At 37.2% G+C, this 25,786-nt stretch overlaps 1 protein-coding gene and 3 non-coding genes across 4 annotated transcripts; all 4 read left to right on the forward strand.

Moving 5' to 3' along the window:
* Positions 1-6,727: 6,727 nt before the first annotated feature.
* LOC131995400 (U6 spliceosomal RNA) lies at positions 6,728-6,834 on the forward strand. Its single transcript, XR_009397464.1, has one exon. It is a non-coding gene; the product is annotated as a U6 spliceosomal RNA (small nuclear RNA).
* Positions 6,835-10,290: 3,456 nt separating this feature from the next.
* Positions 10,291-10,397, forward strand: LOC131995401 (U6 spliceosomal RNA). Its single transcript, XR_009397465.1, has one exon. It is a non-coding gene; the product is annotated as a U6 spliceosomal RNA (small nuclear RNA).
* A 560-nt stretch (positions 10,398-10,957) lies between these two features.
* On the forward strand, positions 10,958-11,031 carry Trnat-agu (transfer RNA threonine (anticodon AGU)). The gene has a single exon. It is a non-coding gene; the product is annotated as a tRNA-Thr (tRNA).
* A 4,188-nt stretch (positions 11,032-15,219) lies between these two features.
* Positions 15,220-16,017, forward strand: LOC106082496 (attacin-A-like). The gene is made up of 2 exons (XM_013245045.2): positions 15,220-15,434; positions 15,495-16,017. Exons 1-2 carry the CDS (start codon positions 15,271-15,273, stop codon positions 15,892-15,894), a joined length of 564 nt encoding a protein of 187 aa, XP_013100499.2. The 5' UTR covers positions 15,220-15,270; the 3' UTR covers positions 15,895-16,017.
* Positions 16,018-25,786: the final 9,769 nt, after the last annotated feature.

Consider the following 25,786-nt stretch of genomic DNA (forward strand, 5'->3'; position numbering starts at 1 on the left):
TGTCAGAACTACTTTGGTTTGCCAAGGAAAGTTAAAGGTAAATACTTTTTTTGACCAAGAAATATTCTTTTTTTCAAATTTGTTGTCTTTCAATTTGTATATCTTTTAGCTGAATGGTCAGATGTGGACACTTTTAGCGGTATATGGTTCCGAGGCATGGGTACTTGGCAGTGCTTGGAGTGTTTGAGAGAAAGATTCTTCGTCAAATTTATGAACAAGTTTGCATTGATGAAGAGCATCAGCATCGTATGATCCACGAACTGTATGAGCTGTATGTCGACGTTAGGATAGTTAAACGCATCAAAATACAACGGTTGCGTTGGCTAAGTCATGTTGTCAGAATAAATGAAGAAGCTGCAGCGAAGAAGTCTTTTGGAAGCGATCACGATGGTACATGCAAACCGGGACGATCAAGAGCCATATGGAAAGATTAAGTGGTGAGAGACACCTCGAAACTTGGTGTCAGAGATTATAAAAGGAGCGCAGATAATGAGGCGCTGGAACGCTATTCTACGTTCGGCTGTTGGGACAAATGTTCTGTCATAGGCAATTAGAGTAAAGTAAGAATATTATTTTTGAGTGTGGTAGAAACCTCTACTTATATGTGCCTTATAAGCAGGCACTTGGAAATTCTCCAACAATACTCGTGAAACTTGTGCTTCAGGCATCTTAGCTACTGCTGGTAGTCGGAAAAAGTCTGTACGATTCTTCTTTAGCGGAATCTTTTTTAGGCGGAGACATCGGGAATTATCAGAGACAGTTTGACGACCCTAGTCGTGTACTCGATTTCTGGTACAAGTACATCCAAATTTTGCCTCACCATAATATAATCGTTATCAGGGATAAACCCAATTTGTCGTGTTTAGTAGAGATGTGCACGTGAGTGAATTTTCACTCACGCACGACTTTTTATGTCTACTCACGTTCACGAACGATCATGAGACAAACATTTTACTCACTCACGAGACACTCAGAAGAAATTCACGAGACACTCAAGACTCCCCAGACACTACGAGACTTACGAGAAAATCACGACTAACCGTTAAAAAATATCGAAAAAAACACATTTTAATTCAATCACGGTCACTCACGATCACGTTATTGGATTCAAATATCACTCACGCGTCACACGACAAGTTACGTGCCTCTACACCTCTAATGTCTAGGTATCAGCATTATGCCATTTGTTCGGAGTTCCCTCATGGTTTCACTACATTTCCACATGAAACTTAGACTACATCGTCCAAAATTTCACGTGCTTGAGCGCTGCTTACCTCATTGTCTCGAGCACAGTATCGGAGCCCAATCGACCTTGTTGGGAACGAAGATCCTATCGTTAACTGATGTCACTGCCAGGCAGTTTTCTTGGCCATCAGTCGTTTTCTGTCGTCTTAAAGTATGCCAAGTTCCCTAAGCCTTTGTGCAAACTTGGCGGCACAGTTTGAAAACATGCATTAAAATGTCTGCACATTCTACAACACCTAAAATCCAGCCTCTGATATAGACCCAGGCAAGCCAATCTCCGAAGCTTCTCAAAACTCCCGAAAAAAAAATCGTGCTGAAACACAGCATCCGTCCAATCTTTTAAGTTGGGCGCAAACTTGGTGGCTTAAGTCTTCTTTGTTCTTCCAATAGATCATTCTTGGGCCAACTCTACATTTCTTACCGAACATCTTCCTGCAGGAGTAGAATGCACACAGTGCCTTCGTATTCTTCTTCCAGGGCAGTTCCGAATCCACCACTACATAGTATACTGCATTTGTCAGACCTACTCGTATTATTCTATATGGTATTGTGAAATGGTGGACGGCGCTTCACAAGTTCAACTAATGTTTAATATTCTGTTGCATTCAAAAGATGACTTGTTTGTGCACCACAGCCACACTGAGGATAACACCATCTAATGTCTCTGGACATTTTGGGTAGACAAATTGCTGCGACCACTGCTGTGAGCCTAAGATTGTCTTCAGTCATGTGGCAGCTTCGGAAAATTTGTTATCCTTAAATAATATTTGATGTTCCAGACAGTGTGGATTACATATTGCCTGAGCCGATATTTGATAAAAAGTACTGATAGAATAGAGCTTCAATATTCTTGGTAATAAGCGGTCTTTACGGATGGTTTCAGACTTGAACTAAGATTGATCATATCGACCACTGTAATGTGTATCAAGCGGAGATCCTTGCACTTAAAGAAGTGGTGGAATGGATAAGATATAATGTTTAAGATTGCAAGTAACGACTTCCGCAAAACTAAGGAGACCATAGAACATCTGCTGTGTTAGTTCCATTCCTTTGAGGACTTGTCTAAATTAGCGGATGTAAACATTCGCAAGACGTTGGGCTTTTCAAAGCAATCTGGATGATTCAGCTGTAGGAACTAGAAGGGATTTTCCTTTTCCTGTTGAACGAAAACGTCTAAGTGGGTCTATTTGCAGACTGCCACTTAAACTTTACCTAACCTATATAAAAATGGAAGTGTTTTTAATACACTTGTCATTGTTGGACACACTTTTCCTCCTGACTGCATGCGTTTCGTTTTCTCTCTATCAATAAAAAGGATAATAGTCGTCTACAAATAAGATTTATTAAATTTTTCATTATAACAAACGCCCATGCAGAATATGTATCTAAATTTCTAATGAAATAAAAAGGACTTCATTGTTTTTTTAAATCTACATACTAGTTGTTGGATTGGTGCTGTCCACTATTAAATGCAAATGGAAGTAATGTTGACAACTCCAACATCCTTCAGATAAGAGAATGAGTTGATGTCAGAAATTAAAGACCAAAATTGGACTTTATGTTATTAAGCAACCAAAATGCATTCACTGACCATTGTCCTGTCAGAGGAAAAGTATGTTTTCCCTTTTATGTTCTTGTATTTATCACTCTATTGTTAAAATGTCTGGACATATGCCTGCAATGGTAGCTGTTTAACCAAAAATGCTTGTAAAGGACTTTTGTGTCTACGCCTTATTGTGTATAAATTGTTCCTTTATACGCTGTGTCAGCCAAAAACTTATCTTAACTATAAAACCAATGGAAAAACGCATAAAAATCGTTTTGTCTTTTTCCCATTTTGCTGTTTTGTTAATGTTCTAGAGCACCACAACAGTTGCTGTAGTCCGACAATTGGTCAATGGAAATTAGAAATGTAATATATATGTAGTAAACGGTTTAGATAAAAGAAAATTCATTGGAAAACAAATTTATTGGCAGCTATCAGAAGGAAGGATATGAGGAAATAGGGGGTTAGAGAGCACATAAACTGGCATTCAATTTCGATTTAAGACTACACCGAAAAAAAAAAATAAAAATCGGTTTCAAATTGATCCAATTAATTTTTTAATTGAAACTGCTTCAATCACGAAAATGATATTATCAATCAAAGTTTTTGAAAAAGGTGATTGAATACATTTTCAATTAAAAAACTTGCATATTCAATTAAAAAAATGATTATTCAATTAAAAAAATGATTAATTAATTTTTTAATTGGATCAATTAAAATTGTAATTGAAAATAATCAAATGTTATATTAAAACTTTTGCGAGAAGCGCGCTGTATAGGACGCTCCCTCGATTTCAATGCAACATGGTTCGCATATGTAAAGCTCCTGGAACACGAAATTGAGGTTTATGTTTGGGTCCATGATCACTCCTAAGAAACAAAACACCTCTGAGGGTTTTTCCAAAATTGAAACGGAAAATAATATTCCAATGAGAGATTTTCTAAAGGCAAATATTTAATCACAATACCTCTGGTAGTAGTAGTAGAATTTTTTTAAATAACTTTCAATAAAATACGTTTTACATAATATCAACAATGACATAAAGTCTGTGTTGTATATAAAGTGTTTTACTAAAAAATAGACTATGTTCTTAATTAATAATAATTTAAAAAAATAATAAATTAAAGTGAGTAATTAATTTTATAACATTTCACCAGTTTTTGAAAAAGGTGATTGAAAAAATTTTCAATTAAAAAACTTGCATATTCAATTAAAAAAATGATTGAACATTTTTTGACATTTTTAATTAATTTTTTAACTGATCCTATTAAAAATATGATTCAAATTTTCGAAATATCCAATTAATTTTTTAATTGGATCAATTGTAATTGAAAATAATCAAAAGTTATGTTAAAGCTTTTGCGAAATGAAATGTAAATTTATGTAAAGCTCCTGGAACACAAATTTGAGGTTTATGTTTGGGTCCATGATCACTCCTAAGAAACAAAACACCTCTGGGGGTTTTTCCAAAATTGAAACGGAAAATATTGTTTTTCGAATTATGAAAGGAAGAATAGCGAGGCAGTAACTTGAAAAAAACAAATAAAATAAATTAGATCGATGCTAAAGAAGCCGGTATGCCGTTAAGATAGTCGAAGTACTGTTTGTGGGGAAGATTTATCTTCTATATATAAAGAGTATTTATCAACATGTGAGCGCTAGATGTTTTCAAAAGCGCACAGCTTTAATGAGCTGTTAGGACTAAAAAAGTTCCTGATGCCATTAAAACATTATTGAAAGAACTTACTGCCTAGACAACTAACATTTCTTTTCTTTTTGACAGTCGATTCGTTCGCCTGTTCAATGAAGACAGTTGTTTTCCCTCTATAAAGTCAGCTGTTTTTAATAAATTGGCGAACAATTTGAGTGACAAAAAGAAAAAAAGTTTGTGGTCTTGGCCGCTATTGTTTAACTGAAAAAGATGTAATTTTCAATCACATTTTATATATTGGGTTGCCCAAAAAGTAATTGCGGATTTTTCATATAGTCGGCGTTGACAAATTTTTTCACAGCTTGTGACTCTGCAATTGCATTTTTTCTTCTGTCAGTTATCAGCTGTTACTTTTAGCTTGCTTTAGAAAAAAAGTGCAAAAAAAGTATATTTGATTAAAGTTCTTTCTAAGTTTTATTAAAAATGCATTTACTTTCTTTTAAAAAATCCGCAATTACTTTTTGGGCAACCCAAAATAACAATGTTATATAATAAATTTTTAAAATTTTCAATTAAAAATTATTTGGTTCAATCATTTTTTAATTGAAAATTTCAAAAATTTAATTACGATCGCAATTGAAAAAATAAGTTCAAATTCAATTTAAAAGAAGCAAGAGCGTGCGAAGTTTAGCCGGGCCGAATCTTATATACCCTCCACCATGGATCGCATATGTCGAGTTCTATGCGCGGTATCTCTTTTTAGCAAACAAAAAATATTTAATAAAACTGTTATGCTATTGGAGCTATATGAAGTTATAGTCCCATTCGGATCATAAATGTCATTTTGTAATATTTCAGTTCATTCGGATAAGCATTGCACCTTTTAGGGGTTCAAGAAACAAAATCGGGAAATAGGTTTATGTGAGAGCTATATCAAGCTATTCATCGATTCAGACCATATTAGACACATATGTTGAAAGTCATGAGAGAAGCCGTTATACAAAATTTCTGCCAAATCTGATGAGAATTGCGCCCTTTAGAGGCTCAAGAAGTCAAGATCCCAGATCGGTTTATATGACAGCTGCACCAGATTATGACCCACATTGAATCATACATAACACAGTTGTTGGAAGTGATACCAAAAAACAACGTGCAAAATTGCAGTCAAATCTGACGAGAATTGCGCCCTCTGGAGACGGACGGACGGACAGACGGACGGACATAGCTAGATCGACTTAAAATGACATGACGATCACGAATATATATATTGGGTTGCCCAAAAGGTAATTGTAGATTTTTCATATAGTCGGCGTTGACAAATTTTTTTACAGCTTGTGACTCTGTAATTGCATTCTTTCTTCTGTCAGTTATCAGCTGTAACTTTTAGCTTGCTTTAGAAAAAAAGTGTAAAAAGTATATTTGATTAAAGTTCATTCTTAGTTTTATTAAAAATGCATTTACTTTCTTTTAAAAATCCGCAATTACTTTTGGGCAACCCAATACTTTATGGGATCTCAGATGCATATTTCGAGGTGTTACAAACAGTATGACGAAATTAGTATACCCCATCCTATGGTGGAGGGCATAAAAATGATGTAATCCATTAATTTTTTTAATTGAAAATATCAAAAATACCGATTCAATTAAAAAAAAAGATTGAATCAATTAATTTTTTTAATTGAAAATTACCAAAATTAAAGTCGCGATCGTAAATTCAATTAAATTTCAAATTTCAATTTTCTGTGTGTATCTAAGACTGTGTATAAAAATAATTACATTTATGAATCCTAATGAAATTTTCAGCGATTCCTTATGAAATTTTCAGTGTTTCAAAAAATTGTCTTGTACCTAGAAAATTTTCAAATTGTATTCTTTTCTTATTGTATATCAATTTTAAATTTGAATTTTACCTGCCAAAATGTTTTGTGTTGTAGGGTTTTAAAATTTTTGTTTTATTTTTGTATGCCTAACTAAGGGTATGGTACTTTGGGTATGGTACTTTGTGAATTGTTCTTTTGTTCTTGTGTACCTAACAAAGGGATCAATATGGTTGTCCTAAAATAATCCCTTAGCCTACACAACCATCCCTAATTTTCTATTTTTCCTAGGGCCATTTTTTTGGGTTAAGGATGTGTATTTCAGTTATATACATAAAGGGAATATGGGATAATAGTTAAAATTTATTTTTCAATGGCAACACATATCTTTCTCAGTGCCTTAAGGACTTCGCATATTTCTTTTCCTTTAAATGTTCGTTTAAGTAGAACAACTTATGTGTCAACTTCGTTCTTGCTTCGGCAGAACATATACTAAAATTGGAACGATACAGAGAAGATTAGCATGGCCCCTGCGCAAGGATGACACGCAAAATCGTGAAGCGTTCCACATTTTTTGGACATGCAGAAATAAAATGAAATTTTCCCAAAGGACAAAATTTCATAAAAATTTATTCCAAGGAAAAATTTCAATGAGATTTTCTCTAAAGACAAAATTTCAATGAAAGATTTTCTAAAGGCAAATATTTAATGACAACTCCTCTGGTAGTAGTTGTAGTATTTTTTTAAAGAACTTTTAATAAAATACGTTTTACATAATATCAACAATGACATAAAGTCTCTGTTGTATATAGAGTGTTTTTACTAAAGAATAGACTATGTTTTTAATTAATAATAATTAAAAAAATAAATTAGAGTGAGTAATTAATTTTATAACATTTCACCATGATTCATTCATAACTTTTATACCCTCCACCATAGCATAGGAGTACACTAATTTCGTCATTCTGTTTGTAACTCCTCGAAATATTCGCTTAAGACCCCATAAGTATATATATTCTTGATCGTCATGACATTTTAAGTCGATCTATCAATGTCCGCCCGTTTATCTGTCGAAAGCTGCTTGAAATTTTGCACAAATACTTCTTATTAGGGTAGGTCGGTTGGAATTGTTAATGCGCCATATCGGTCCATGTTTTGATATAGCTGCCATATAAACCGATATTGACTTCTTGAGCCACTAGAGGCCGCAATTTTTATCCGATTTGGCTGAAAATTTGCATGACGTGTTTAGTTATGACTTATGACGACTGTGCTAAGTATGGTTCAAATCATTCCATAACCTGATGAAGCTGCCAAATAAACCGATCTGGGGTCTTGACTTCTTGAGCCAATAGAGGCCGTAATTCTTAAACGATTTGGCTGAAAATTTCCATGGCGTGTTTCGCTATGGCTTCCAACAACTGTGCTAAGTATCGGTTCATAACCTGATATAGCTTGCATATAAACCGATCTGGGATATTGTCTCTTTGAGCCTCTAAAGCGCGCAACACATATTCGAATTGGCTGAGATTTTACATGATGACATCTATTTTGGTCTCCAGCATTCAATTCAATTTGATACAGCTCCAATTGCATAACAATTCTTTTCTTTTTTCCTTTGTTTACCTAAAAAGAGATACCGGGAAAAGAATTCGACAAATGCGGTCCATGGTGGATGGTATATAAGATTCGGCCTGGCCGAACCTAGCACGCTTTTACTTGTTTGACATTAAAGAGATCTCACGGTGAACTGTCTCTCTGTATGAAACCTCATTTGGTATTAAATGGTTCAGAGATTCTATTCTATTCTAACTGAAAACGTGTATCAGCAAGCGTCATCCTACAATGTCTTATTAATTTTACAGGTATACCAAGCTCAGACATGGCTTGAAATACCTCTTAACATATAGGGTTGTCGAATGTAGCTTTGTAGTCAACAAAGGGATGGTAAGTGTGGACTTGTCCTTCTCAGGTCTTTTCCATAATTTGATTCAATGTGAATATCTGGTCTTTGGTGGATTTACCGGTCCCTGTTGCTGTCTTGTCTCAATTCTTGTGTACGGAGAATATCTTGCTGAGGTTCCAACCATACGGTTCGCGTTCTTCTAGCCAGATTGCGAAGACATAGCTAATACATACGCCTAATCAGTCTTAAATAGTTCATGTCTTTTTGTTCTTCAATCGGGTCACTGTTACTTAGAGAAAGAGATAAACATTCTATACCATTATCAGGGATTGGTTCTGCGGTTTCCTCTTTACCGCCATTGTTGGACACTAGCAGCTGAAAAAAAATTTCTATCCATATCCCAAGCACACTATTTGAGTCAGTTTTCAAGTTTCCTTCTTTGTCTCTTCAGATGTTTGATTTTTTGGTAAAATGTCCCGAATTCATTTTAACTACTATACATCTCAACTCGCTCACACTCACGTTTTTTCGTTTCTTTCTGCGGGATAGACGTTTCTCTTTTTCTCGCATTAAAATCTCCCAGAATGTTTTTAGTATCATCCCGATCTATCGCACTTCGTGTAATATCTGCCTTTTACTTGTTCAATACATCCGCCAGTGCATATACTGCACCTAATGTATGAAGAATCCGAACATTTAAGTGCAGATCCGCTGATCATGGTCCGTTTTTCGTTTGCACGGGTCGTCAACGTTAAGGGAGTCCGGTTTTATCATTCTTTCGTTACTGAGGGTAATTTTTTTGTAGTTTTCCGAGTGGCCCAGCGCCCAAACCGCATGACTTATTTGGAGTTGCACACGCATCCCTCGATGTCGCGAGCCCCTTGCTTCAAGATCTGACGCCCACTTCCAAACACCTATAACCTGGGAACAGACGCTGATGTTGGCCGTTGGTTTTTTACGGACGACAATAAATCGCCTTGTCATTTCGAGTATGATTGGCACTCAGTATTAAAGTCGAGTATGATTGACACTCAGTATTAAAGTCGAGTATGATTCGCACTCAGTATTTTAATGAAATTTTCTTTAAGACAAAATGGCATTAAAATTTTCTGTAAACCCAAATTTTATTGAAATTTTCTTTAAACACAAAATTCATTCAAATTTTTTCTAAAACCAAAATCTCAATGACATTTTCTATAAAGACAAAATTTCTATGAAATTTTCTCTAAAGACAAAATATCACAAAATTTTTCTCCAAAGCCAAAAATTTCAATGAATTTTTCTCCAAAGACAAACTTTTAATAAAATTTTCTCTAAAAACGAAATTTTAATGAAATTTTCTCTAAATACAAAATTTCAATAAAATTTTCCTTAAGACAAAATTTCAATACAATTTTCTCTAAAGATAAAAATTTCAAAGAAGTTTTCTCTAAAGACAAACTTTTAATAAAATTTTCTCTAAAGATGAAATTATAATAAAATTTTTTCTAAATACAAAATTTCAATAAAACTTTCCTTAAGACAAAATTTCAATACAATTTTCTCTAAAGATAAAAATTTCAATGAAGTTTTCTCTAAAGACAAAATTTTAATGAAATTTCTAAAAAAAAAATTTCAATAAAATTTTTTAAAGAAAAAATTTCAATGAAATTTTTTAAGGAAAAAATTTCAATGAAATTTTCTCTAAAGACAAAATGTCAATGAAATTTTCTCTAAAGACAAATTTTGTATAATAAAGAAATATATATCTATAAAAAATTGTATTGGCCTCTCCCAAGAGATTTGGGTAAACCAGCCTTGATTACCCAAATTTGGGCACTTGCATATTAAAGGCAGACTTTACACACCAATACAATTATATCAAGGAAGAAGGGACGCATTTAATCCGCCTTGAAGTTTCCACCACCGTTTAGGTCTTAAAGAAAATCATAAAGATTTTTTAAGGGTGCAAATTTAGCTACATAGTTAAGTAGGAAAGAGGGTTGCTTACTATTCGAGAAATTTGTATTCCAATTGCTATTGATTTCATGTTCTTCAAAATTAGAGAATAATGCAAAGAAATAATTCGCATATGGTTTTTTTCTTTTATTCTAAGTATAAGTACTTGGTTGATGGTGTTACCTTCGTTCTTGCTTCGGCAGAACATATACTAAAATTGGAACGATACAGAGAAGATTAGCATGGCCCCTGCGCAAGGATGACACGCAAAATCGTGAAGCGTTCCACATTTTTTTTAATCAAAGAAGTTATGGGAAAAGTGTAGGATTAAAATTCTTTTATTTATTTGATAAAAATTATTTAAAATGCTTGTATCTCCTAAGCCGAAAGGTCTTCACCCATAAAGGCCCATCGTCATAAATGAGTTTTTTTTTTAATATAGAAACCATTAAAAACTTCAATTCATTATATTTTCTGAGGATACCAGCTAACTTAACTTAGAAAAGAGTCACTTATTATTCCAAAGACGTATTATTAACTACCTAAGTTGAAATCTTATAAGATCATACTGAAAGTCTTCTCTTTCTCATAAACCATAAAAGCCAATTAAAGTAACCATGTAAACATCTGCATTATGTGGTGTTTTTGTGTGATACCTCACATTAAATATATTTCAGTAGCCAAACAATGTCATCCCGCACATAAGTGTGGCAACGAACTAAACAAATAAAAAAAATTCAATATCTTTAGGTATCTTAAAATATTTCTTTGTTATATTAAGATAAATTTGTTAAAATTTGAAGAAAATTCATAGCAACTATAAAAACGCAAAAATTGATCTCGACCCTCAACAGGGCGCCGTGGCTTAGTTGGTTAAAGCGCCTGTCTAGTAAACAGGAGATCACGAGTTCGAATCTCGTCGGGGCCTGGTGATGAATAAATTAAATTTTTTTATTTTAAATATTTTTTTTTTATTAAAAAATATGAAAAACGTTTAAATTTCTATTTAAATAAAAAATGTGGAAGCGGAAACCTGATTGGTGATATTATGGTCATATGAATTAAATACAACTATGTTCTGTGCATTTAGCTCTAGAAATAGTTTAATTATTATAATTATTGCATAACAAATACAAAAATTAAAATAAAATAATTGATATTGTATTTGTTTGCAATACATTTGAGATAATGCTAAATCCACAAAGCAATAGCAATATGGCGAAACTCTTTTTTATGATATGGAATGCGGATAGAACCAAGAAGAAATCATACATATACGAAACTTTTAACGATTTGAGCATAAACAAGTAAAAGTGTGCTAAATTCGGCCGGGCCAAATCTTGGGAACCCGCCATCATGGATTCTACTAAAAAATGGGAGCTATAGCATTTTATTGACCGATTTGGACCGTACTTCGCACAGTTGTTGGAAGCCATAGCAGAACACTATGTGCAAAATTTTAGCTAAATCGAATGAAAATTGAGGCTTCGGGCGATCGGCTTATATGGGAGCTATATCAGATTATAGACCGATTTGGACCGGCACAGTTGTTGGAAGTCATAAGAGAACACTACATGCAAAATTTCAGCCAATTCGCAAAAAAAATGCGGCTTCCATGGGCTCAAGAAGTCAAATTGGGAGATCGGTTAAATGGGGGCTATATCAGGTTATAGACCTATTTAGACCGTACTTGGTACACTTGTTGGAAGTCATAACGGAACACCACATGTAAAATTTCAGCAAAATCGGACAAAAATTGGAGCTTCCAAGGGCTCATGAAGTCAAATCGTGAGATCTGTTTATATTGGAGCTATATCAGGTCATAGACCGATTTAGACCATACGTGGCACAGCTGCTGAAAGTCATAACAGAACACTACATGCTAAATTTCACCCAAATCGGTAAAAAAATTGTGGCTTCCGGGGCTCATGAAGTCAAATCGTGAGATCTGTTTATATGGGAGCTATATTATGTTATAAACCGATTTGAACCGTATTTGACACAGTTGTTGAAAGTCATAACAGAACACAACATGCAAAATTTCAGCCAATTCGCACAAAAACTGCGGCTTCCATGGGCTCAAGAAGTCAAATTGGGAGATCGGTTAACTGGGGGCTATATCAGGTCATAGACCTATTTAGACCGTACTTGGTACAGTTGTTGGAAGTCATAACGGAACACCACATGCTAAATATCAACCAAATCGGACAAAAATTGCAGCATCCAGGGGTTCAATTAGTCAAATGGGAAGATCAACTTATATGGGAGCTATATCAGGTTTAAGATCGCTTTGGACCGTATTTGGAACAGTTATTGGAAGCTATAATGGAACACCACATGCAACATTTCAGCCAAATCGAACAAAAATTTCGGCTTGTAAGGGCTCAAGAAATTGAATCCTGAGATCGGTTTATATGGGAGCTATATCAGGTTAAAGCCCGATTTGGACCGCACTTCGCACAATTGTTGAAAGTCATAACAGAACACAACATGCAAAATCGGACAAAAATTGCGACTTCCAAGGGCTCACGAAATCATATCGGAGATCGGTTTATATGGGAGTTATATCAGGTTATAGACCGACCGCACCGTAGTTGACAAAGTTGTTGGAAGTCGTAACAGAATACTATGTGCAAAATTTCGGCCAATTCGGATAAAAAATTTCGGGCCCCAGGAGCTCAAGAAGTCAAATCGGGAGATGGGTTTATATGGGAGCTATATCTAAATCTGAACCGATATGGCCCATTTGCAATCCCTTACGACCTACATCGATACTAAGTATCTGTACAAAACTTCAAGCGGCTAGCTTTATGCGTTCCATCTCTATCGTTATTTCGACAGACGGACGGACGGACATGGCTAGATTGGTTCAGAACGTCGAGACGATCAAGAATATACATTCTTTATGGGGTTGTAACGGAATGACTAAGTTAGTATATCCCCATCCTATGATGGTGGGCATAAAAAAAGCATAACATTTTTTTCTCCAGATTTTTGTGCTTAAATCAGCCGATTTTGTTTGCTGATTTAGCTGACCCAAAATGTTTCCTAATACAGCAGCCCTATGTTTGCTAAAACAGCAGCAATGTCTGCTATTCCATTTTCAGCAAACAAAAACTGATGTTTTAGCAAACATTTTTGCTGTTTTGAATAACAAATTTGGTTGAGTGTATATGCGGAATTCCATAGAAATAAATACTGTTTCAAAATTGTTTGCCTGTTCAACAGTAGTACGTGTTCAATATTTTAGCAGACTTTTTGGTTAAAACAGCAGATTTTGGTAGTCAAAATAGCAGAGGGAAATCAAAATTCAATTTAAAATTCTTATAGCCATGTCCGAACAGCGTACCGCAGAGCTATACCTCTTTTGGGGAAAAGTTTTTACATGGCATGGTACCTCACAAATGTTGCCAGCATTAGGAGGGGAAAAACACCGCTTAAAATTGTTTCTGATATTTTCGCTAGGATTCAAATCCAGGCGTTTAGCGTCATAGACGGACATGCTAACCTCTGCGCTACGGTGGCCTCCAAGCAGCAGACGGAAATATTTGCTAAAACAGCAGCTCTTTGTTTGCTGAAATAGCAATCATATCTGCTTTTCCATATTCAGCAGACAAAAACTGTTGTTTTAGCAAACTATTGGGTTGCCCAAAAAGTAATTGCGGATTTTTTAAAAGAAAGTAAATGCATTTTTAATAGAACTTAGAATGAACTTTAATCAACTATACTTTTTTACACTTTTTTTCTAAAGCAAGCTAAAAGTAACAGCTGATAACTGACGGAAGAAAGAATGCAATTACAGAATCACAAACTGTGAAAAAATGTCAACGCCGACTATATGAAAAATCCGCAATTACTTTTTGGGCAACCCAATATTTTGCTATTTTGAATAACAAATTTCGTTGAGTGTAGGTATTACCGTTAATAGGATGTACAGTCAAATACACTAAAGTTGCCACACTCGATCGTACTTCTTTCGTACGCTTTGTATATTAACATCTAGCGTAATCACAGCTGCTTGGATTGGTTCCGGCAGCGAATTACTATGAGCAACACTCGGGTTGGAACTCTGAGCTCCGAGGGAACACTGGCTTGTAAGGGAAGCTACCAATAAGTTGCCCATAGTGGGATGCTCCACAAACGGAGTAGCTCCAACTGCAGTCGCGGACAAACAGCGGTATCGAGTGGAGGCGCAGTGAGAGGTCAGGCGGCGCCGGCTCTTGCTCAAATATTGGAAACTTTTGATACTCGATACGACAAGGCGTGTTATTGGCGTCTTTAACTAATCAATGACCATAAAAAGGGCCCTGTGGAGAGCTTGTTCACTTATGGAGCTTGAAAAGGACCGCTACCTCAACATAGAAATGTGGCTACAATATAAATTTTTATTAAAAATTTATTCAAAAATCAGTACCTGTTCTCATTTATAGGCTTTTATGTCTTTTTGAATAATTTAAGAGCTCATTTGATGTCGATCCTATAATAACTTTTTCTATCTTAAATAAACTTTAAAGTTACTCCACTTGAAAACCAGTTCAGCATAGATATATGGACAGACAGTGAATATTACCCTTATGAAATACCACCTGTTGTTTATTGTCTGCCTGTCATACAGGCAAGGTATGGACAATGGGAAAATGCAAATAGGCCATAACCCTTTCCCTTGCTATATTCAGGAATAACAATGGCACATAACTGAATATGATACCATCGGCACAGATTTACCTATGCCTTCAACATACTACGAGGATATGATGTATCGCTTCTGTAACTGCTGTATCTGCATATGATGACAGCAATTTACAATTGGGGACATACATACTACAGTTGTGTAAACACTTCTGTTGTTGGCAAACATGGAGTATGTGCCATGGGCAAAATTTGCTTATGAAATTAACAAATGAATTCACAAACAATTGCAACTGTTGCAGTTCGTGTTGAATGCAACAGAGTGAAGTGCAACAGGATGAGAATAACTTGTGAGCTGAAAATTGCAATCAATTAATAGGGTGCTCTCATACTGAAAAACTTAGTTTAGATGGAGTAATTGATGTAAAGAATAAATTTTAAGGAATTTCTGAAGGCCTTTCGTTTGTTACTATTTTGACACTTGCATTCTAAAATCCATTATATTTTTCAAAATTATACATTTAGGTTTTATTTGATCATGGGATTAACTTTGACAACCAATACACATGGAGTGAGCAACCTCAATGTTTCCATCTCACAAACTGTGGGAGATGAGAAATTCAAAACATTGGCGGGCCTATTTGCTAATATGAGTTTGGAGGGAGCTCCTTTTTTTCGAGGTGTATTTGGTGAAATTCAATTGTAAGTTTCTAGCACATGAGTGTAAAAATAATACTCGTATTCTTCATTTCGCCTTTGTAGCTCTGGCAACTCCTTGGGTATATCCTATGCTCATGTGGCCTATAATGGCATAAATATGCAAAATTATTTACGTTTGAATATCTTCAGGGATCCATACGAGTCCATCGATTTAAAAATGTTCCACAATGAGACAAGATTCAATAACTCATTTGGATTTAGACGTTTTGGAGGTAATTTGTCTTGGACTTACTTTGCTGGTCACTCAATAGGTTTTGGGTTTTCGCAAAGCACTGCACTCAATACCACAGCTATGGAAGCCATATTTAAGTTGAATCTATGGAAATCGGAAAAGGGCAACTGCAGCTTAGATCTCAACAGCAATTTAATACATTTCATTCGAGGTCCTTTGGAAGGTCATCAGGATGTAATGGCTTCACTTACAATATCTTTTGCTCTTTAAGTGAGTGTTTCTGGGTTTCACATTGCATACATGGTTCAACATTGCAAGGATTTTTTAGATTATCATATAAAAGCAATCTACACAGTCATAATAAATGCTTTAACGCAGTTTGGGATTTAAAAATGGTTTGTCGTTTTTTTTCTTGAGCTATAAAAAGGTTCACTTTTTTACAGCATTCTTTGGAGATGAAGTGTTCTTGGTCTTGTGTTTATTACAAAATGATTATGACCGAAAATGACATGACTAAAGCTGTGATTATCTTAGAAATTTGCATAAAATGTTCAAATAATAACGCGGCAGCCCAAACCTTCCCATTGAGTTGAGAAAATCAATGTTAGAGAGAAAGTAAAAAGGTGTGAGTTATTGAATTAGGCTAAGATGCAAGACAAGTAAAAGCGTTCTAAGTTCGGCCTGGCCGAATCTTGGGACCCCACCACCATGAATTCCGCTAAAAATGTACCCTAATTAACTGAGTTTGTATTTGAATCATTTTGATCTCAAGAAGTCATATCGGGATATCGGTACTTAAGGGGTTATATCCCCATATTGAACGATTCGCGTAAAACTTGGCACTGATATTGTTAGTCATAAGATAGGACTTTGAACCAAATTTCAGCCATATCGGATGAAAATTGAGGCTTCTACGGGCTCAAGAAGTCAAATTCGGGAATCGGTTTATATGGGGGCTATATCTGTTTATTTACCGATTTGGATCATACTTGGCATGGATGTTGGGAGCCATAACGTAAGTCTTTGTTCCAAATTTCAGCTAAATCGGTTGAAAATTGAGGCTTCTAAGGGCTCAAGTATTCAAATCCGGGGATCGGTTTATATGGGGCCTATATCTGTTTATCGACCGATTCAGAACATACTTGGAAGAGATGTTGGAAGTCATGACTCAAGTCTTTGTTCCAAATTTCAGCCAAATCGGATAAAAATTGAGGCTTCTAAGGGCTCAAGAAGTAAAATTCGGGGATCGGTTTATATGGGGGCTATATCTGTTTGTCGACTGATTCGGATCATACTTGACATGGATGTTCGAAGTCATAACTCAAGTCTTTGTTCCAAATCTCATTCAAATCGGATGAAAATTGAGGCTTTTAAGGGTTCAAAAAGTCAAATCGGGGGATCGGTTTATATGGGGGCTATATCTGTTTATCGACCGATTCAGAACATACTTGGAAGAGATGTTGGAAGTCATGACTCAAGTCTTTGTTCCAAATTTCAGCCAAATCGGATGAAGATTGAGGCTTCTAAGGGCTCAAGAAGTCAAATTCGGGGAGTGGTTTATATGGGGGCTATATCTGTTTATCGACTTATTCGGATCATACTTGACATGGATGTTGGAAGTCATGACTCAAGCCTTTGTATCAAATTTCAGCCAAATCGGATGAAAATTGAGGCTTTTAAGGGTTCAAAAAGTCAAATCGGGGATCGGTTTATATGGGGGCTATATCTGTTTATCGACCGATTGGGATCATACTTGGCACGTATGTTGGAAGTCATAACTCAAGTCATTGTTCCAAATTTGAAACAAATCGGATGAAAATTGAGCCTTTTAGGGGCTCAAGAAGTCAAATCGTGGGAGCGGTTTATATGGGGGCTATATCCAAATCTGAACCGATATGGCCCATTTGCAACCCTCAACGACCTACATTAATAAGAAGTATCTGTGCAAATTTTCAAGCGGCTAGCTTTACGCGTTCGATCGCTTTCGTGTTTTCGACAGAGTCTATCTAGCCGGACAGATAGACCTAGATAGACTCAAAATGTCGAGACGATCCACAATATATATACTTTATGGGGTCGCAGATCAATATTTGTTACGAACGAAATGACTAGATAAGTATACCCCCAACCTATGGTGTTGGGTATGAAAAGGACATAAAAGAACGGTGCAGTCTTTGGATTGACAATTCACTCCCAACGGAGCATCCTGCTGCAGTGGTAGAGGGCGCACAGTACCTTTCGGCTTCATTCCCTCGTGTACCTTTGCCAGGACAATTTTGAATCGAGGACTAGGCCTAGATATTTTGTAAATGTAGAGAGTACCCGTGCAAAGACGGGAGTCTAAAATCCGTTATCTTATATCTCCGAGAAATATCCTCTATCCATTGCTAGAAACCTCTTTCGGCAGTTTTGTCTATGACTTTATCATGATCTCGCTGATTGTCAGCAGACATTTGCCTCGTATCAGCAGCGCGATATCGTTGCCATATTCGAGGGGGTTGTACCATCTCTATTGAGGCTTGACCATTTCGACAGTTTTTTCACTGATTTTTCCATGATGCCACTGATTGTCAGATGTTGAGCACTATGTAGACGGGCCGTAGGCTCAAAATGGGGCCTGAATCCCAGGATAATGGTTCTACAGAAGCGTGATTAGACCAATTCTTAAATTCAGATTCTTAGGTTCAGAGAACATGTTGTCTTGGCATAGTCGGGGCAATGAGGACCACGCCCTCTCTCTTCTAGATATCCAAACCATAGACCTACATGTTAAGTGTGAGGCAGCAATTGGGGCTATGAGACTTAAAGCGATGGGAGAATGGAGGTTCTAAATTGACAGCCCAGGGACTGAGATCTATTTTCGACTGCCTGACCATAATACGGTCATGCAGGCGGAGATCCGGGAGATCACAGAATGCGTGAGGTGGTATGGTGCTAACGTGAGGACGTCGAGTGTGAACATCTTGACGGACAGTAAACTGGCCATACGGGCAATAACAACCTGGCGTCAACAAACTTGGTTAACCCAAAGCCTTTCTAGTCGACGCAGTCTGAGTTATGAGCGTGGGCTACGAACTCTGTGGAACAGCAAAACGGTCTGCAGGACGACGAACATCCTGTGGAGAGATCCAGATTGTGAGAAGGCGAGGCTATTACTGAAAGGAAACAAGGAGTAGGTCAGTATAGCTCTTGGTATCATAACAGGACACATAAGACTACGATCTCACTTATGCAAAATCGGTGAGAGAAGTGATAGCATGTGTAGGGCATGCGGGGAAGTTGATGAGACGTTGGAGCATTTCCTATGTCATTGCCCGGCTTTAGCGGTCAACAGACACTGGCACTTAGGTGGGGACACAATACCAGATATAAACCAACTAATGGGCGTGCTATGGAAAACTATTACGGATTTTGTAAGCAGCAGGAAATTCCTGACTTACTTTTTTTTCGAGGTGACTTTTTAGTATTTTGAGCGTACAACAAGCCGATTACTGGCTTAGGTGTGTGCCCATAGTGGCATGGGGTGGATTAATATCAGCACTCTCTTTTTAACCAAACCTAATCTAGAGATTGTCAGCAGAAACTTGCCTCGGATCAGCAGCGCAACCTCGTGGCCGTATTCGAGAAGGTGAGGTGAAGGAGAACCCTGATGAGGGTTGGCTGGAACACGACTTCTTGAGGCATTCTTCCTTGTGAAGTGCCTTCGGACACCACCATATACCATGATTGAATTTAGTATCCTACTATGTAGCATATTATTCCACCCTCCGTTCAGGCTGGCGATAATCGATCTTATCTCCACGTAGTTTAATCCTTTGGTCACAAAGACGTCTCGACCTTGTTTCACTTCGTAGAGGGCCGTCTGCACCCACCCACCCAACTCACATTGTGCTCGACTGAAGTTCTCCCGCTTTATTCCCCTCCCCCACTTTTTGGTCTGTCACTCTTTCCAGTTGTTGTTGTTGTTATAGCCACATTTGCATGTGGAGATGGCGATCCTCGTCAAACTCCTGTGGGTGAAAAAGCTTGTACAGGTCCAGGGACCGATCGCCGCAGGAACATAGTGGCCATTGGTTATTTAAAGGCGCCTTGTCATATCGAGGATCATAGGCACTCAGCATTTATGCAAGAGCCGGTGCCGCCCGTCCAATCACTGAGTCTCTCCACTCCGTACCGTTGATTGTCCGCGATTGTCGTTGCAGCTTGCGGCTACTCCGTATGGAACATTCCACTATCCGAAACCTGTAAACACGCCCGATAGCTCGCAGCTAAGCTTTGAGCACCATACAGATCGCACCTCAAAGTTCCAGTCTATGAGGTGTTCATAGCTATCCCCCACAGGGATAAAGTGCCAGTAAAAACGATGACTGACCTAAAGTGCATTTCGATACTCAAGAGTATTTCCACTTGGAACTTCTCTTCGCTTTTCTAGTCTATTTGTTCCAGTTCTGTGGCATGTTCTCTCTCTCTCTCTCTCTCATTCTATTTGCCTCATTAAAAAGCCTACCACTTTCGGCTTTCACTTTAAGGTCTATCAGTCCTTCCAGTATAACGATGACTGACCTAAAGTGCATTCCGATTCTCTATAGAATTTCGACCAGAAACTCCTATTCGCTTTTCTAATCTACTACGTGAACCTTCCCAAGATTTCATGATATTCGTCCCAGTTCTCTGGCATGTTCTCTACAGAATTTCGACCAGAAACTCCTATTCGCTTTTCTAATCTACTACTTGAACCTGCCCAAGGTTTTACAATATTCGTCCCAGTTCTCTGGCGTGTTCTCTGTCTCATTAAAAAACCTGCCACTTTTCTTGTTGAGTACCCTCTGTTCAATAACTGAAATTTCGATCAGGACCTCGTCTTCACCTCCCATTCTTTTACCTGCTCGTGGCTATAAGATATTCATTCAAACCCTCTGCCGTACTCTCTCTCCTGGTTGCTCCCAGTGTAAATTGCATCATCCCTACACTTGCCAATTTAAGTCAATGTTCGTCACAAGTGTTATATCTATAACTTGTACCCTGATCCGGTTGAAGCCGGGGACAAAATGTAATCAAAATGTGACTCTTCTTCTTTGTTTGTATCAGTTCTAACCTCTGAGAGGTTAGCACCTATGACGCTGTACGCCAGGGTTCGAATGTTCGCGAGACCATCAGAAAAAAAAAACATTTTCAGCTAAGCAAGCCGGGGACAAAATGTAATCAAAATGTGACTCTTCTTCTTTGTTTGTATCAGTGCTAACCCCTCAGAAGTTAGCATGTCCGCCTATAACGCTGTACGCCTAAGTTCGAATGCTCGCGAGACCATCAGCAAAAAAAACATTTTCAGCATTGGTTTTCTCTTTCTAATGCTGGCGATATTTGTGCCATGTAAAAACTTCGCTCCAAAAAGGGTCGCACTGCGGTACGACGTTCGGCCTCGGCTTTAAAAAGGAGGGCTCTTATTATTGAGTCGAATTGCACTCATTGATATGTGAGAACCGGGAGGCCACCGTAGCGCAGAGGTTAGCATGTCCGCCTATGGCGCTGAACGCCTGGGTTCGAATCCTGGCGAGACCATTAGAAAAAATTTTTAGCGATGGTTTTCCCCTCCTAGTGCTGGCAACATTTGTGAGGTACTATGCCATGTAAAACTTCTCTCCAAAGAGGTGTCGCACTGCGGCACGCCGTTCGGACCCGGCTATAAAAAGAAGGTCCCTTATCATTGAGTTTAAACTTGAATCGGACTGCACTCATTGATATGTGAGAAGTTTGCCCCTGTTTCCTAGAGAAATGTTCATGGGCAAAATTTGCATTTGATATGTGAGAACTTTGCCCCTGTTCCTTAGTGGAATGTTCATGGGTAAAATTTTAAATTTGCTCCCCGATAGACTGTGGTTGTGATAGTGTCGCCCCAATTGCAAATTTGTATCCTTAGTTTTCGCACCTTCTGATCAGGCCACCGTAGCACAGAAATTAGCATGTCCGCCTATGTTGCCGAACGCCTGGGTTCGAATCTTGGCGAGAACATCAGAAAATGCGGACAACATTTCTGAGGTACTATCTTGCTGAGAACATCAGAAAATGATGACAACACTTCTGAGGTACTAGCCATGTAAAAATTTCTCTCCAAAGAGGTGTCGCACAGGGAAACGCCATTCGGACTCGGCTGTAAAAAGGAGGCTCATTATCACTGAGCTTAAAATTGAATTGAACAACACTCATTTATGTGTGAAAACTTTGCCAAATTTGCATTGATCAGGGCCCGGGTAATGTCTGTCGAGGGTTTTTTTAGTTATCGGTAGATAATGGAGGCGCTACTGGCTACGATACAGCTTCTAATTCTACCTTCTGCAGATTCTTTGCAGAGATGAGAGGCAGATTGCAAGATCTGATTTTTTAATTTATTTAAAAATTCTTGAAAAATTTCATTTTCATCAACTTTTGTCACAATCATTGGAAACTCACATTTCATTTCCTACATAATTCTCTCTGTAACTCTTATTTGTCTATACATATATCCTCCTTAGTATTGATGATATTCAAATCAATTCATTTTCCAGCCACCAATCAAGAATTCCGTCTCGTTCACATTGGCAAAAAGGCTAAGACAAGAATATTGACTTTGCCACACAAACCACAGGAAATTTGTTTACAATTTCTACCTTTCTTTGGATTTATTCACGACTTTATGTGAATATTTATACAACGCTTTTCGATGAAAGACCTAAAATGAACAACTTTTCTGGCGAATCCTTGATTCTCCTTACCCTTAATATGTGATACAGTCAACTAAACAGCCACCCAGCAACTTAGCCAGGCAGTCAGTCAGTCAGATTATGGTTTTTCAGAATAAAGAAAAGGTGTTTGTTGGCATTGGCAAATTTATCTGGGATTAAGTTGAGATTATGGCAGCTGACATGACTTTGTTGGAGTAGCATGATTAAGTTGTTCTTTCTTTACTTTCAGGCGTCGTCACCCTCAACTTTAGATAGAAGATACCTTTATCTGTGGTGGTTTCGGGGAGTAAGGGTTTGCAAAGATTTTATAGAAAATTGTGCTTAAATTTTGAGTTTCTGCTCCCCGGCTTCTGCTACTGTCTTGGCGAAGGACCTGAACACTCTTTGGCTAAGGAAGGGGAAATTGTTTGGTTAAGAAAAATTAATAACCATACTCAAATTTCATGACAAGCATTATTATGACCAAATTATACACCTTATAAAACGTTGCAGTACATTGCCCATCCACCAGCTACAATTCCTTCCAATTCCCAATTGAAGCATGTTTCGTATGCTTTACCTCATTGTGGGGGGGGGAAGCTCAAGGAATGTGGTTGCGTATCTATTTTTTAAGCTTTTATATGTTGTAGGTGGATGCAAAGCAATTTATTTTGAATTATTTTTATTATATTCACAACCATTTGGTCCAGAATTATGTTGGCAGCTATTTAGCCACCATTCTCGTTTCTTGACTTTTAATGAATGATACAACCATAAAAGGTTACATTGACAATTTCCAATTTTTATGGATCTAAAAATTGTTCAAAACACAGGGAAATTCACAAAACGGGGGAAATTATTATGAATGTTGTTTTTATTACAGGAAACGGAAGGATGTTGTACTAGATGTCAATTAAGGAAACACTTTGTTTGTGGGGTGAATTTGTCTTTTTTCCCCATTTTTCTTTCATTTAAGAGTTTAAAATTCAACTTGAGATTCTAAAAAATATAATTTTGAGAGAATTTTGTGAAAAAATTGGCAAAACTTCGACAAATTATTCTATAGAAATTAAATTTCGAGGAAATTTTCAATAAGAACGAAATTTTGAAAAAATTTAATTAAAATTTTGACGAAATTTTCCAAAAAAAAATTTTACGAAGTTCTAAAATATTTGAAAAAAAAAAAAATATTAAGCCTATTTTTTTCTTAAATCAACAACATTTTCTATAGAAAAAATTTCGAAGAAATCTATTGTATTACAAGTTAAAGCGAACTAAGTTTCAAAGGCTGAATCTTAGGAACTCACCTGTTAAAAATTTACACAAACTAAATTTACGTAAAGGGCATCATATTATTCTACATACCAAACTTCTGTAAAACCAGCAAAATTAAAGCTTCTAGGAACCGAACAAGGATAACCAAGGCACCGGTTTATATGGGAGCTTTATCAGGTTATAGACCGATTTGGACCATTTTTGGCCCAGTTGTTGAAAGTCATAATGGAATACCACATGCAAAATTTCAGCCAAATCAGATGAAAATTGAGGCTTCAAGGGGCGCAAGAAGTCAAATGGGGAGATCGGTTTATGTGGGAGCTATATCTTAATCAGAACCGATATGGCCCATATGCAATCCCCAACGATCTACATCAATGTTAAGTATCTGTGCAAAATTTCAAGCGGCTTGCTTTACGCGTTCGACAGACGGATAAACAGAATGTCGAGACGATCCGGGGGTTTTTTATGGGGTCCCAGATCAATATTTCGAGGTTACAAACGGAATGACTAGATTAGTATACCTCCATCCTATGATGCTGGGTATAAAAATGAAATTATTGCGCTTTGTTTGTTTGTTTATTTGTCTGTTCCATGAAATTTTCACAGATGTTAGAGTTTGATCCCTCAATGAAAAAAAAGGGTACTACATTTTTATACCCACCACCATAGAATAGGGGTATACTTATCTAGCCATTCCATTTGTAACACCTCGAAATATTCGTCTGAAACCCCTTAAAGTATATATATTCTTGATCGTCTCGACGCTCTAAGTCGACCTAGCCATGTTCGTCCATCCGTCGCCTTAACCCAAAACTCCCTTAATTTGTCTTATTGGACGATCAGGACAATATGGGACTCTAATGATAGGTATTCGAGAGTAGATTTCGAATATGGTCAGGAAGTAAGAATAGGCTTTATAATTTGTTGTTATCGGAAGGTGGTGCTTTACCTCCTAAAATCGCCTCCAATAGGTTATTTGACACATTACATAACAATGGGGGATCCAATGATAGACATTGTTGAGTAGAGAGTGTCATTAAAATTTGTGCCCAAGCAAAATCTGGAGATCGGTTTATATGGGAGCTGTATCAAGCTAAAGATCGATTTAGACCATATTGGATATGATGTTGAAGGTCGTGGAAGAAGCTGTTATACAAAATTTCTGCCCAATCGGATGAGAATTGCGCTCTCTAGAAGCTCAAGAAGTCAAGATCCCAGATCGGTTTATATGGCAACTATACCAGGTTATGCACCGATTTGAACCACATTTAGCACAGTTGTTGGAAAAGATGCCAAAACACCACGTTCAAAATTATAGCCAAATCGGAAAAAATTGCGTCCTTTAAAAGGTCAAGAAGTCAAGATCCAAGATCGGTTTATATGGCAGCTATATCAGGTTATGAACCGATTTGACCCAAAATTGGCACAGTTGTTGAAAATCATAGAAAAACACCACATGCAAAATATCGGACGAGAATTGCGCCCTGTCGAGGCTCAAGAAGTCAAGACCCAAGATCGATTTATATGAAAGATGTATCAAAACATGGACCGATTTGGCCCATTTACAAACCCAACCGACCTACTCTATTAAAATAAAAAGTAACATCGAGAAAGAAAATCTAAAGAATTCCGTGCTACTTAAAAATTCCATAATTGTTTTTCATACCACGTTCTTGGTTCATGTCTGGTATTGTGTCTTCACCTAAGTACCGGTAGTACCGGTATCTGTTAGCCACAAAAGCCGGGCAATGGGATAGGAAATACTCCAATGTCTCTTCATCTTCCCCACATGCTATCACGTGCCGCACCGATTTTGCATAAGGGCGCTCGTAGTACTATGTGTCCCGTTATGATACCGAAAGCTATACTGACCTCCTTCTTACTTTCTTTTGGTAATAGAATCGTCTTCTCCCGATCCGGATCTCTCCATAGGATTTTCTCCATTCTACCGACCGTTTCGCTGTTCCACAGGCTTCGGGTTAAACGGGTAATAGGCACTTAGTTGCGCACATGGAATTCCGACATAATGATTACTTTATGTAGAAGTTGTACTGATAGAGACCTGTATTGATTGAGAGAGCACTTGCTTTGTTCATATTAGAGACTAAAGGAGCTCAAGCTTTGATTTTTCGGATACCTTTTTTCCAATCTTTGTGATATTGTTAAAGTATCTTTGCCAGGTCACC

The sequence above is a fragment of the Stomoxys calcitrans genome, chromosome 2, assembly GCF_963082655.1.
Source record: "Stomoxys calcitrans chromosome 2, idStoCalc2.1, whole genome shotgun sequence".
NCBI lineage: Eukaryota > Metazoa > Arthropoda > Insecta > Diptera > Muscidae > Stomoxys > Stomoxys calcitrans.

What these genes read in the sequence shown, in the direction of transcription:
- LOC106082496 (XM_013245045.2), top strand. Translation starts at nt 15,271, where the DNA reads ATGGGATTAACTTTGACAACCAATACACATGGAGTGAGCAACCTCAAT. An exon ending in GTATTTGGTGAAATTCAATT is followed by an intron (nt 15,435 to 15,494) that starts GTAAGTTTCTAG and finishes TCGCCTTTGTAG; the next exon opens with CTCTGGCAACTCCTTGGGTA.